Source organism: Sesamum indicum, linkage group LG3 (assembly GCF_026168435.1).
Source record: "Sesamum indicum cultivar Baizhima isolate 11 linkage group LG3, ASM2616843v1, whole genome shotgun sequence".
NCBI classification, from domain to species: Eukaryota; Viridiplantae; Streptophyta; class Magnoliopsida; order Lamiales; family Pedaliaceae; genus Sesamum; species Sesamum indicum.
This window is the reverse complement of record NC_142659.1, coordinates 30,048,621-30,063,773: the sequence shown is the minus strand read 5'-3', so window position 1 is coordinate 30,063,773 and position 15,153 is coordinate 30,048,621. Positions and strand designations below refer to the sequence as shown.

Genomic DNA, 15,153 nt, shown 5'->3' with positions numbered 1-15,153 from the left:
GGATAAAAGGGTGAGCTGTATAGGTTTTGACAATTGGACCACCGTCACTTTGTATGTTGAGTGACTGAGTCCAGCTCATAAGTTCGAGTGTGGCCCGTCACCGTCTGCGTCTGCGTCTCCACTTTTATGGCACGTGCACATGCTGTATTTGATTCCTCTCCCTTCCTAACAGGGGGGGAAATAAAATTAATTTTTCACCCAAAATTAAAAAAGCTATTTAAATACCCAACATTGATTTCTTGGAGTAGAATTATTTTTATAATAAAGCCTATTATGTTGAATTAGTTTGATTTTATGGCCCACAATAAATGTTTGGTATTTTCCATTTGCATGTACGTAGTATTGATTGTCTGAGAAGAAGAGGTATGATATGCTGCTAGTTCTAAAGCCTATGATTAGCTGCAAGAAAATCGAGAACCCCCTTCTTTTATTAACTTAATCCTCTGCCAAATCCTTGACATTATGTAAGAATCTTTGGGTGGAGAGTTGTGTGCAATTTTATTGTAAACGCTCACTAATCAGTATTTTTCATTTGCCATATATATGTTATATTAATTCAAGATTATTGTAAATTAGTACAAGTTGGCAACCATAAACATTCATATCGTATTCACAAAGCACATGATCTCAACTGCAGGATCATGGAAATTTGTTTCGTACGATATGGTAAGATGGAGCTAATAAAGTAGGAGCAGACAGAGGTAGCATGCTTGATCTCAGTTTATTATTAATTGAAACAAGCACTTATGGGAGAGAATAGAAGATTTGGACATTTCGGAGAGGTCTCCCGCAACTGTAGTAGCAATGTAATGGTGAATTGAAAGAGAGAAGAAGCAAACACGTACTGTAGGAGAAAACAATACCCACTCACTCTCCATACCAATAGAGTTGGCCTCTACCCTCTCGTGATCGATGTTGATGTGGGGTGTAGTGCTTTTCCTCGGTCGAAATTACACTTTTCATTCTATAACATAGAGGTTGTTATATTTTTTATCTTATAGTACATTTGGTCTCGTAATCTCAAAAATTGTAGAATATAGGACTAAAAAATACTTATATTATGAGACCAAATGTCAATAAATTCTATCATATGGATCAAAAATACTATAATTTTTTATCATATGTGACCAAATGTGTTAAGCTTGTAAACCGTAGGATCAAAAGTGAAACACTCTCAATCGTCTGGGATCAAAATAAAATTTTCCCAATTTCCTCATTAATATGTAATATTAAATTATTCGCTTATCTAACAATTTAAATTCTTAGACGAAATAATCGTATAACATGATATCAGAGTTAGACGAAACAAGAGATCCTGGATCACCCATTTATGTAGAAAAAATATTTCAATTGCAAAAGTGTGTATTAAGATATAAATATTAAATGATTATACTTTCTAAACTTTTAAATGAGGTGGTCGTTTAACACTCACTTTTTTTTCCAATAATATTTACTTCTCCATTAATGGGCTCTTTTCTTTTTGGGGGGTAATTTATATTACACAACGATGAGAATACAAATTAGTTTGGCACCGACAAAAAATTACCAGAACTAACTATTATGATCTACTACAGGAAAAGTGAAATTAGGATTGAAGAAAGTAATAGTAAAGTTTTAGGTATCGTCACTTGTCTTATGTGTCGGAAAAAATTAGGTAGTTGCGACAAAGAAACTGCATATTTCGTGGCCGTATTGCTGGTAATGCTGGTTATGCTGGTAAAAGCTATTTATATAACACGAACAAAATTGAACAAGAACGGTAAGAACAGTTAAAGAGCGTAGAGGAGCAGTAAATGCAATGAGATCCAGATGGGGTAATAAAATGTGGAGTAGACAACCTAGGTTTTGCCTTTTCTAAGAGTCAACTCCTGTCATGTTCTTTTCAGAGTTACTGGAATCCACTTTTTATCCAACCCACCCCCATTTTCACCCTATCCTTATATATATATATATATAGCCTTTCTCTCACACTCTTTACACGTATATATAATAAATAATTTTCATAATATTAAATAAATTATAAATAGAAATAAAATGTACAAAACAAAACATGCATTTCATTAAAAAAAATTAATTAGGAATATTATTGATATAATAAAAAGAATTGATGCTGTGGTGTTAAGATCCAACATTTGTGAGTGAAATTTCTTTTTTATATATTAGAATATATATATATATATATATATATAAAGGTATAGACACATATTCAAGTACAAAACATTTCTTAAGAACTCTTGATCACCACTCCAAACCGTTGGGTTGTTTCGCTAAAAAAATATTTTTTCCACCCTATCGTAGAGTTACCGTATACCCACCTTTCTATATATACACTCCTCCTCCTTCATTAATTCACATCATAAATCAGCGACCTACCCTCTATAAAATGAAATTATTGCATAGAATTTCATGAAATTGTTTTAGGATGTGCATTAACATATTAACCAATAATTGTGAAGTCTGATCCAATACTCTATTCAGTTTTTCGATTATTAATCCTATTTTGTGTTAAGTTATTGTACCCTGCTTGAAGGTGAATTTTTTTTTTTTATTTTCTATTGGGATGTTTAGTGGTTATCCTTTTGTCCTTTGTGATGATGTTTAAGAAATCATTGCAAGAACAGCGGCTGAAGTTGTTGTGTTTTGTGTTCTTGTCATTTTGTTGGGAATTCTAAATCCCTTGTAATTATTTACCAAAGCAAAATAAATATAGCACCGTCGTAACAGTTCAGTGCATTTGGGGAAGGGAATATGGTTGGGTAGGTTTGGGACCAATAAACCCAAGTTTAATGAGTGGAGCCCCGGCAATAAATTCATGGGTTATTTGTTTCTGGTTTCTGCCATCCTTCCCAGATCTACAACCGCCACGTTTTATTCCTTCTACTTTCCTCTTTTCCCTTTTTTCTGTTCACATCGTTTGTCTGTTGTAACTATCTAAGGTGCGAGTGCTGCAATTGTAAGTATGTGTTTATTTTAAATGTATTTATTGATTTAACTTATTAATTTATTAAATTAGATTCTTTTCCAACTGATTACTCCTATTAATGTAATGAATTTGAGATCGTAAAAATTATTATTAATAATTATAATTTATTATTTGATATTAATTATTGTAATTACTAAAGAGATATAAAACATAATTGTCATTACTTATCATAATGAAAAAAAAATGCAAAAAACACTAATGGCCTTTTGTCTTTCTTTCAATTTTTTTACTGAAATGACTTAAGTTATTGATTGAGAAGAATTATGAAATAAGGCAACAATGTCTGAACGTAACGTAAGAAAAGAAATAACAAGAATTATGAGACTAGAACAAAATTATGTTTGTTGATGACATTCACCACATTGTTGATGACTCATGACAATTAACTCAAGACGCCCCACCATGTTTTACTTTCTATAGTAAATTCGTCTACGCTTTTCCACACAGCTGCTTTGCCTTGAAGCAAAACATCTGCTCAAAATATGGATAATTTTCGTATTGCATCCAATCAGATTGATGTGGTCGTTCAACATATTTAACACTTAAATTCAAAATTGACCATTTCTGTAAATTGATGTCTAAATCTCCGAAGGGGTTAAATTAATCTCTTTTTTTTTTTCAACTGACGAAAGTCGATAGTCTTTGACTAATGATGTTTTAGTTAAGCAGTCACGATTTCATAAATAAGTTTGAAATTATGGATTCGAGTTCTATCAACGTGTAATTTAATTTGGAGAATGAATGCACTTTATTAATCATTTATCCTTATATTGTTTTTATGGGAGGAAAAATAAAATAATATTCACCCATAACAAAGAATTGGTGTTATGGATAACTCAACAGCTCATAAACTGATAATTATTCTTAAAGTCTTGTTTGATGATAACTTTAGACAACGTCAATTACCAAACCCAAGTTTCGGGGCATTTTAGAAAGCTTATCCCATGAAGTCATACGCTTGTCCAAATACGACACCGTGTTTTCAGTATCATTCAGCAGTCCAACGCAATTGTACTGTCCTAATTAACCCAATTTTCTACGCCTGTTTGGTAATGAGAAATAGCTTTTCAAGATTGGATGAAGTCATCTTAATAATGTTTATTAAGATGTCGTCAATCGGCTAATGACAACAATAATACACTGTGAATAACAATTAATAATGTGATTAATGTCACAAAGATTGAGACAGTTGAATCAATGCAAATATTTAAGCTTGCGAAATTCTTTATTCGACTTAGAATAAAATACCAAATATCCTACGCCCCGCAGCCTACGCAATTGACTGTCGTTTTGTTCGGCTTCAGTGACTGAGGCCTTCAACTAATTTACTATATTTTAATTATTTATATATATTCAGCTTAGCTGGCTCTAAGTAAATTATTTTAGCAGGAGATGTAAATGTGTCTGCTACAACACCAAATAAAAATTTTATTTGTTTTGTAGAAATATATAAATTACAATTTTTAGGACGTACATAATTACATCAACGTATTTCATTAATATTGACGTCGAGAATCATACTAGCTATTGATTACGAACGAATAACATAATTTAATCGGATTTGATAACGTGATTTATGCTAGTTTATTTCTTGCCATACCAGTGCATATTATATTATGATTATATAATTGGAAGATAGAGTGATAGCATTGTTTAATTCAGATATATACAAATATTAATATCTTTCTAATTATCTAGTTTTCAAATACTATCCAAGACTTGGAAAAAAAAAATAAAAATTAAAGAGAGGGGTAGTTAAGTGTGAAGGCTACAATGGGGAAATTCCATTAGCCAGCTACAATGATAAATGATTAGCATCTTTTTATGTTCTAATTTTGGAGTTAAAGAGAAAATATTTTTAATTTTAAAATTAAAATTTGATATAGCCGACCGTGTAGCGTAGGTAGCATATGGAAAAGGATGCTCTCTAATCCCGAAATGTGATATGTCTGAAACAGAGATGATGCTTCTGCGACAAGTTTCTCTTTCACTAAATTATGATGATAAAGAATCTTTTCTCATTTCCACACTTTTATTTATAACAATAACAATAATATGTCCCAAAATACATCCAAATCTGGATCTCCATGCACACTAAAATTGTTTTCTTTTTCTTTTTTGGTTTTGTGTGTATGAATATCATCAGTTAGGCATAAAAATGAAAAGAGGGATAAGATTTGGAGCCAAAAATTTTATATTCTTTGGGACCCTTAATTAATTATCTCATCTCACACACACATACACTTTAATTACTCCACCCCTCACTTTTCACTTTTCTATTTTTACTTGGGATTCCACTTTACCTTTTTCTATCTCTTCCCAGCTTACCTTTTTAATTATTTTCGATGCTATTTATAAAAATTATTCATTGATTAATATTAATTTATTTGTAATTAATATTCGACAAAAATAAAAGATATATGTATAACATTTGGTAATTCATATGACCCTGCAACTGCATGTACTGTACTATGTTGTTTGTCGTTGAAAATTAGTGAGTTGACATGTTGGGATTAAAGTGTGATTAGCAATGTGTTAGTCTAACCCTACCTACGAGGAATAAATCCTATATAGCACCATCCGACATTATAATTTAGACACTTGATTGCAGATTAGACATATGAAAGAGAATTGTAGTCGCATGCATTATTAGATTTGATTCTTGTAAAACTTTAATAAGCGATTAATTATCTCTTGTAAATGATTTCTACTTCAAGATTGAGCAACCAATTACAAGAATTTCTTAATTACTTATATTCGTCTTTTCCTATTTGATCCGTCAAATCTTTTATAACATGTTAAACTTATATAAATGTTATTTCACATGTTGCCGTATTTTGTTGGATATGGCTTTTTATATGGTAATCACATAATTATATTAATATTTTAATAAATTGATTGATATATTGGTTCAACCGATACATAAATAAATATAACAAAAAATTATGAACTGAATCAATAAACGGACACAAACTAAGGTAAATATCCACACATCCACAAATCTATTGCATTTTTGTTTTCAAGTCCCTTTAGCAGTCTAATTCAAGATAGATTAAACTTTCAACCTAACTAACTCGATCAGAATTAAATCTCGATCTGAATCAATATATAAATTATTTGGGGTTCGATTTAACACATATACAATATTTGGATCGATTTTTCTTATTTGAATTTGTCGTATCTGCAATATATATATATAGGATTATTGCAATATCCTGAATGCAGATGTGAAACAACAGATGAAAGAGTACTAGAAGTGATGATGAACGTCCTTGTGGAGAAAAAAAGCCGCATTTATGGCCATCGACCCCATCCCAAAAGGACCACACTCTCCATTGATTTCTCATCCTAGCAGCGAGATAGATTTCCAAATCATTCTTGTCTGATTTTTTCCAAATCTTTTTGTCCTAAAAAAATCAAAACACTCAATGAAAATTGAAAAGGAAGAAAAGGCCCAATTGTATATTACCCCAATATTCTTAAAATTTAGCTAAACATCTTCTTATGTTTTTAAAATTTAGCTAAAAAATTTCTTATATTTTAAAAATAGACAAAACAAGCTATTTGTTTTCTTAAATATACCACACTTGCGCCTCACCACTAATTGAAGCTAATAATGTTATTCTTTATAAAAGACCGTTATGCCATTATTTTTTATATATTATTTTTGGGTGAATAGCAATTTACTCTCCTGTGATATTAAAAATGAGCACATTACCCTCTTATGAAAAAAATATAGCAATTTATCTCCCTATACTTTTTAAAATGAAGCAATTTACCTCCCTAAATTGCTTCATTTTAAAAATCATACGAGGTTAAATGTTGTATTTTTAAAAAATATAGGAAGGTAAATTGCTATTTTTTTTTTCATAAGAAAGTAATTTGCTCATTTGCAATATTACAAGGAGGTTGCTTGTATTTTTCTCTATTATTTTTTATTTTCATGAGCGTTGGATCTTTTGTGATTGCATAATAGTCATAAGATTTAATCAATCTATCTCAATCTTTAGATCTTACATTATTAAGGGTTAATATTTAATTAATTTATATATATTATACATTTATATAATTATAAAATATAAATATAAAATATAAAATATTATTTATATATAAAAAAAAATTAACCCCTCCCCATCTCCCCCGTTGCCCACCCCAACCCCCTCGCGTCACCCACCGCCGTCCCCGCCTTCACCCAGGGAACTTTGGGCGGTTGCCCAGAGTAGATCTGGGCAGATCATCCATGAGCAATCGCGCGGTCGCCCATGGAGCCCCTGAGGCGATTGCGACATTTTTTTTTTATAATTTTAATAAATTTAATTTTTTTTACTTAAGAAAAAATAAACTTTTAAAATAATAAGAAATTTGATTTTTTAAATTTAAAATTTAATAAAAAAAGTATTAAAATTTCATTCTAAATACATATACTAGTAATTTAAATATAAATATTATTTAAAGTAAATAATTTATTCAAATATATTTAAATTAAGTATTAAAATGAGCTTATTATATTATTTTTTGTATTATGATTTTAATTGAATTTTTTTAATTAATTTTATAAAAAAATATATATTTTTTTGTATTTTGACATTTAAATAAATATAGTAAATTGTATATTTTTTTGTATTTTGGGCATTTTATAAATTAACAGTAAAAAAAGGTCAAAACCTGCAAAAAAATTCATGTACACACGCACCACCCTACACCCCACTTCCGTTAGTTTCTAAAGAAAGGTTTCGTGCAGGGTTTTAGAGATCACGGAGGATTTTTTTCTTATTCTTAAAATATAAGGAAGTTTAGATATTTTCGAAAAACAAAGGGGGGTAAAACGCAATTTGGCCCGAAAAAAAGCCTTCATTGATCATTGTTCAGATTTCCTTTTTGTTATTTTGCTGATGGACTATTATATTTATCAAGAAATTTGTGGGTGTTGCATTGATTTGCATGCATGCCTCTGGCCCTGGCCCTGGCCCTGTCTCAACCTGCAAATCTTGGACCAGTTACTGCACAAACCTAAGTAGTGGTTCACATGTGCTCCGACCACTTCAAATCATCAATCACGTGCTTCGCTTGCCATACGATTGATTGAACTTCAGCCGAGTTGGGCCCGAATTAAAATTCTCCTTACCTAAGAGTTTTGGTGTAATCTGGTACGTGCAAGTGCTTTGAGACACATTTAAAAATTAAAATCAAGAATTGAGAATAAGACAACATTGATGAGAAGGCTCAAACGTAATGGGTCGAGTCCATTGATTCAAACCATTAATAGATCATAAGTAGGAGGTCGAGGAAACTGTTATGTCTTGGGCCGAACAAAATTTGTAAATACATTTCAGATCTGGCCCATCTCCCATCTCAAATACTGCCGACTTGTCCAAGAAAGGAAGAGAATCCCAGAATAATTAAGCCCACAATGTTGTTTAAATGTTGTCCTGTTTACAACTGGAACATACAACTTTTCTAATGGTCTTTGGAGGTTCATGATATGGCAAAATACAATTTTCTTTGTCCCTTATTAATCACTGTTAGAAAGAGGTAAAAGATGAGAAACCAGCATAACAATACTTTTTTGTCATGAGTCTTGTGATCATAAATATCTCTCGTTATTATGAAATATTCGATACGAATTATGATTGTTACGTCACTACAACCCTACTAAATGGGTGTTTGATGGAGCTTTTTTTAAGTGCTTATAAACTTTTTTATAGTTCACATCAAGTGTTTGCAAAAGTTATTTATGTTTTTCTCTCTCCAAAAAAAAAAAACAAATAAATAATGCCTTTCCTATTCTAAATTTAAGCTGATTTCAGCCATAATTTATCCTCAATGGCATTAAGGGCCATTTTTTGCAGCCTAATGGCATTTCTGTAAATACTTAGAGCTTTATTTTGGACATATTTATCCTCAACCGTTTTTGGAATCTCCAATAATTTATCAATAAAGTGATCCTCCAACAATTTTTTTTTTAAACAATCAAAACTTAATTATTTTATATATAGTATTTTCAAACATTTGCAACTTTTACAACAACTAAAACTATCAACTTTCTCTACAGTTTTTCACTTTTCTATCTCAGTAGAAAGTTTTGCAGACACCCCATAAATCATACAAAATAGACCAAAATCAAATGATAGGTACACATATGTTTGTTGTCGATTCTAAGGAAATTAAGGTTGATTATGAATTCACTATAAACAAACAAAACTAAGCTAAAATCTTTGGCTTCATGAAATTACAGAAGAAAGAATGCTTGGAAGACTGAATTTTATGAACTTGTGGTTGTCATTAATTTCTACAGACAAAAGTATTTTTAGCCAAATTAGCATTCGACGGGACAGCAACTCTTACCCAATATTTGAGGTTGTTTTCATCTCTTCAATGTTTTAAATCTGCCCTTTGAAGAAATTAAAGAACAAAATTATTTCTGTCAAAACCATGTGCTTTTTCTCAGACACGTAAATCGTTAATTATATATTTATATAGCATGGATTATATATATATATATATATATATATATATAGTGCAAGAAAATAAGTTTTACGAATGATAAGATGAAGTCAAATAAGTTCCCACATTGTACAGCTTCAATCATTACTAACACATTCCTCTGGCCCTTGCAGGGAAAAAAAACACACACACACACACACAAAAGAAAAGTTTACCAATTTAATATTTAAAAATGGGAAAAAATATAAGCAACCCTATTGTGATATTACAAGTGAGCAAATTACTCCATATGAAAAAATAAATCATGATTTGGCTTTCTATATTTTTTAAAATACAACAATTTACCCCCCTATGATTTTTAAAATGAAGCAATTTATCTCCCTGTATAAGGAGATACATTGCTTCATTTTCAAAGTATAGGGGAATAAATTGCTATATTTTTTTCATAGGGGGTAATGTGTTTATTTTCAATATCACAAAAGGATAAATTATTATTCACCCTTTAAAAATATATTAAAAATAAATTTAAAAAAAAATGGTATGTGAATTTTAGTCAATGTATTATAAAATAAGAAGGAAATAATTTAAGAGAGGGCGTAGTGGTTGACGTCAATTACTTTCCATCATGGGCCAGCTATTTTTCATTTTAATATTCACTACATTTTTAATTAATAGTTTATTTTCCTGAATTAATTATTAGGATAAGTTTTTCAAACACGAAGCCAGCTATTTTATTTAATGTAAAAGGGTCTCTCCTACTTTTCAATAATATCGAAAGCAACTTTGAGGCTGTTTGGTAAATATTTTAACAAAAAACTTAATTCAAAACTAAATATGATGTTATGAATGTAACGACTTTTTTTAAAAAAAAGTAAGAAGTTCTTAACTTATTTTTAAAATATTAATAACTTAATTCAATTTTTTTTTCAAATTATTACAAACTTATCATTAGTAGCATACTGTAAGTTTCATGATATTATTTTAATCAAATAATTTACTTAATAATATTCTATCATATATCTTATAAGCTTAGAAAATAAATTTTATGATGTACAAGCTTATAAAATTTTATAATAAAATTTTAGCCAAACACCTTCTAAATGTGTAATATGATTAATTACATTTTCACGTATTGCCTAGCTACTCTTTTAAGCAGTATATGTATACAATAATTTTTTATTATAAATGAAGTAAGTACTCCTCATTTATTGTTCTTAGAATTATATACAAGAATTTTTTTAATTTTTTAAATAATAAATGAGTAACCCCTCCTACGTACAAATGGCTTTATAAAAAAAAAAAAAAGAAGAATACAACGATTCATATGTCAGGTTAGTAAAATAGCTACTCAAAACCCTTTTTTCCTTTTCGATAAAATATGGATCATTATATAATTTAATACATTCAAATTCAAAAATTAATTAAATAAATCGATAATCCCAAATTAACAAATGCGTTTAGAAGGAAACAGAAAAACAAAAAGCTATTATAGAGATGGATATATAGTTACATTCGTAGAATTCAAATTTACAATCTTTATATGTATAGTCTTAATCTTATCACTTGAGCAATGTCTCATTCTCAAGTACTTACTCTTTATTAATTAAGGCTGCAAAATAGTGTATTACAACTAGAGAGCAATTGCCTCTATAGATGTACTTATTTGATAAAACAAAATGTAAACCAATCAGAAGTGAACCATCAAAATTTTGTAAATAATTAAAGATCATATATAAAAGTTTGAGTAAAGTGTTAATCTGATGATGTGATTATCTCATGATTTATTAATAATTTATATACTTATTAGTCGCTTTTTTGATGAAAAGTAAATTGCGTGGCTAGATTGTAGCTATTAGGGTGGAAAAAGATGAGGGATAAATTAAATACATTATATTACTAGTGTAGGAACAAATTGAAGAATATTTTAGTGGGATGGGGTTTGTTCCACATGGGGTGTTGATGTTGTCCTTACAACTCCCACAACGGCAACCACGTTGTACCAATCAATTATCACTGTGAACTATACTATTAAACTCCATAACATTATTAAAGAAAACGAAAACATAATATTAAAATAATAAACATGGTATGTATGTATGCTTTCATTGAATTGAAATCCTTTACAATTAATTTCCATGAAATGAATGAAATAAGAATGCCCATATATATATATATATATTTGTTTTTAATTTACAACCCTTGATGATCACTTCTTTCTTTAATTTGTCAGCTGTAATAATTTGCATAAGCACTGTTTGTTGACTCCGCTCCGATCCGAACCCGGGACGACTCGGTGGCGACCCGCCCCACCTACTTGCCATCTCCATCATGATATTCTCCCGGAGCAAGTTTAAGTAATTCACCACCCCGTTTCACATGATCGATTTACGTAAAAGAATCACAAAATAAACAAGAAAAAAGATGATAATTCCTACTGAAAACCCGGCTCCGTTTTACCCGGGTCAAAATCTGAACCTTGTTTTGCATGTAGTTTACTCACCAAACGGACTTATCCGAAACCCCATGCAAAAGGGCCCGGGATTCAGCCCAGAATTCAAGGTTGCTCCGGAAGCCCACGTGGCAGTACCTCTGGAAATCCTCGAAGCTCATGAACCGGTTCGAGTTGCTGACATTGGACTCCTTCCGGGCCAAGTACCGGAGAATTTCCTCAAATAGAGTCTCGTCGCAAGGAATGGCCAATGGGCCACCGTTGTTGGCGAACCCGTACTCTTCCTCTGCCTGGACCAGTAACTTCTTGAAAACCGGATGGTTCAGGTACGTCGCTCTGACGACGAACCTCTTGCAGCTGGAGCCGACGGTCACCGCCACGTGTCCGGCGGGCACGTCGGAGGGTGTGAGACGCGCAGCCATTGATGCCTTCTTCCGCCACCTCCGGAGCAGCTGGCGCAGCCTAACAATGTGACGGATTTTGCTGCAAGCCGACATGTTTTGTATGATCAAGGATGTGTTTAAGGGCAATGTGCGAGCGGAATGGAATGTTCTTCCTCCTGCGTTGAATCTTGATTTGTAAGGGTTGAAATGTGAGGGTGAGGGGTTTGAATTATGGAAGAGGGTTGGGGTATATATAGAGTCAGGGGCAATAATATACCCTTGTTTTTGGGTAATAATTACGACATTTGATATATATATATATGTATATATAATAGTGGAGGATAGGTAGCTGGTGTTTGATAAGTTTATTAAATGGTCTGTAAGTGATTATGATTGGATATTGATTACAAGTTTATAAGAGGTTGGATTTGGTAAAAGCTCCGGTGTGAGAAGTGGAATAGAGAGTACCAATTTTGAGTACGGTGTCGTATCTATATTTGTCCCAAATTTTGAAAATACATTATGGGTAAACTACAAGCTATTTGTCATAATAATAAATATTTTTTTTAAAAATTATAAAAGAAAAATTAGGATTAATGACCCTCTAACAAATACCTCTATCATGAGCTTTCACAAGAGATATTTGTTAAATAATTATTAATTTTAGAAAATATTTGTAATTTTTTAAACAAAAATATATTTAATTATGATAAATTTTAAAAAAAAATGTTGTAATTTACCTTATATTATATTTTACTAGCAAAACTACTATGTATGTATATTGTCTTTCAAATCACATCTCCTTAACTTGAACATCATTATTCTTCTAAGTTCATCCACATTAATTAATTATAACAATTTCTCTGCAAAATCAGAAAATTGGTGAACATAATCAGTTTATTCAAGCTTAACTTAATTAAAATTTGTTCAATTGCGATGAAACTGATAATCAGATAAAACTTAAATATAATATTTGAAACCAGATAAATATTCTTCAAACAATCACGAACAACAATGTATTTGACTCTACTCATTTCGTTTAAAAAACATGCTTGCTAAAATATGATTTCGATCGGGACTCTAATTAATGTCACCAATAATGTAAATTAATAATCATATATCTAACTTCTTCGGATCCAAAATATATATTAATCATTTTCAAAAAAGATTTAAATTTGCATGATTTACATATGGAGAGCCATGAATACTTATATGACACTGAATTTCATTAATGAGATGAAGACCGCTGCAAACCGTGTGCTGTTTTTAGTCGCACGAAGTCTAAATTCTAAAAGTCCAAAAACCACAAAACCTTCCACATGACAACTTAGACAAAAAACTTTAATAAAATCCATTCTGTTCTCTACAGGTAGTTAGTTGCCTTAATAGACAAATATTTCTTAAATTTAAAAAATTAAAAAATATATATATTTTACATTTATAAATCTTGACCCCAAGAATTTTTTATTTTATACATCTGGCCACGAACCATGTGCAAGACTGTCCCATCCGTCCCTTTCTTTAAAATTCCCGTAGCTAGCAGCCAAAACTACTTACCCCATCTTAATCACTTCTTTAATCCTTAATTTTGGCACTTAATCAACCTCAATTAATTACTCTCATTTGTCTTCATCTACGATGTTCATTATGTCTCGACACGTCGCATCTACAATGAACTAAGTTACAACTTATAAACCCTCAACAGAGAAACATTTTAATTGATTTTTTTTCGTAATATCGATTTCGTGAAAATGGGTATTCAAATTTGGAGTTAACGTCGTTCCAGTTTGATGGTACGATTAAAGTTTTAGAAATTTTCTTTTAACAGATGTTTGAGTTTTGTATGAATGGGACTTAGTTGAATTTGATGAAATTGGGGTTTCATGGCTATATATATAAGATCGCTGGCTCAAATTTCACCAACATATGGGGTATTATTTTACTTTAATAATAGTTATCTGACATTGATAATTAGAATATATGCTATGGTTGTCGGGATGTTAAATACAAATATTTGATATTGATAATTATAATTGATTTATTAAAAAAAAGTTATATATATATATATATATATAACAGTCAGTCTACTTTTTGTATTAATTTGTAATTTATTATTTATTAAAAATAAAAGTAGAAAGGGCCCAAGGAGCATGTTGATGAGCGTAAGAGAAAAATGCATCCCCCTTAAATTTAATACAAGAGTTAAGTGTCCCACATGTCAAGATTTAAGGATCATAACATTTATGAACATTGTTCAATGTTTTGGGAAAATCTGCTCCCCAACAAAACCCCAGTCCATTATTTTCCCAACATAATCCCATGTTATCAATTTTAATACATGTATGGATAAATATTTGTCCTCCAAATTATCAACTCATCCTACATTAATGTTTTTCCCCTTGTGTTTGTTTCTTGATATTGTGTTTGGATTCCTTTGTTGCTATTTACTTACCTAAGAGCACAAATCAATTCCAAGATTTGAGAATATAATCTTATAATAGTGTTGGATTAGTGCTGATCAAGGACGATTTCATGTGTAATGACAGCTGAATTCAACTCATACTGCATGTTTTCCTTATATAGACAAACATTACTGTAATAATTAGGTTATTGTTTTCTTTGTGTGTTTGGAATTAAAAATATACATGGTAACGTCATATAAATGAAATTTAATTATTCTTAATTTACTAGTAATTATGTCTTTGGAATGCTAATTATGGTTCAGGTTTCATGACTTAGTTTGAAATCATAAGTTCGAGTCTCATTGAATGTGTAAAGATTTATCTCGTTTTTATGTTAATTAATTATAATTTTAATTATATTAATGAATTAATTTCATTAATATATATTAAGTTGCTCAATTTAATGTATTCCAACGCATGTCATGATCTTGT

At 30.5% G+C, this 15,153-nt stretch overlaps 1 protein-coding gene across 1 annotated transcript; it reads right to left on the bottom strand.

Moving 5' to 3' along the window:
* Window positions 1–11,568: 11,568 nt before the first annotated feature.
* On the bottom strand, window positions 11,569–12,484 carry LOC105159580 (auxin-induced protein 6B-like). Its single transcript, XM_011076691.3, has one exon. The coding sequence runs from the start codon at window positions 12,371–12,373 to the stop codon at window positions 11,924–11,926; it is 450 nt and encodes a 149-aa protein (XP_011074993.1). The 5' UTR covers window positions 12,374–12,484; the 3' UTR covers window positions 11,569–11,923.
* Window positions 12,485–15,153: the final 2,669 nt, after the last annotated feature.

Bases quoted from the DNA above. Each gene is read 5' to 3' on its own strand.
- LOC105159580 (XM_011076691.3), bottom strand. From the start codon at position 12,373: ATGTCGGCTTGCAGCAAAATCCGTCACATTGTTAGGCTGCGCCAGCTG.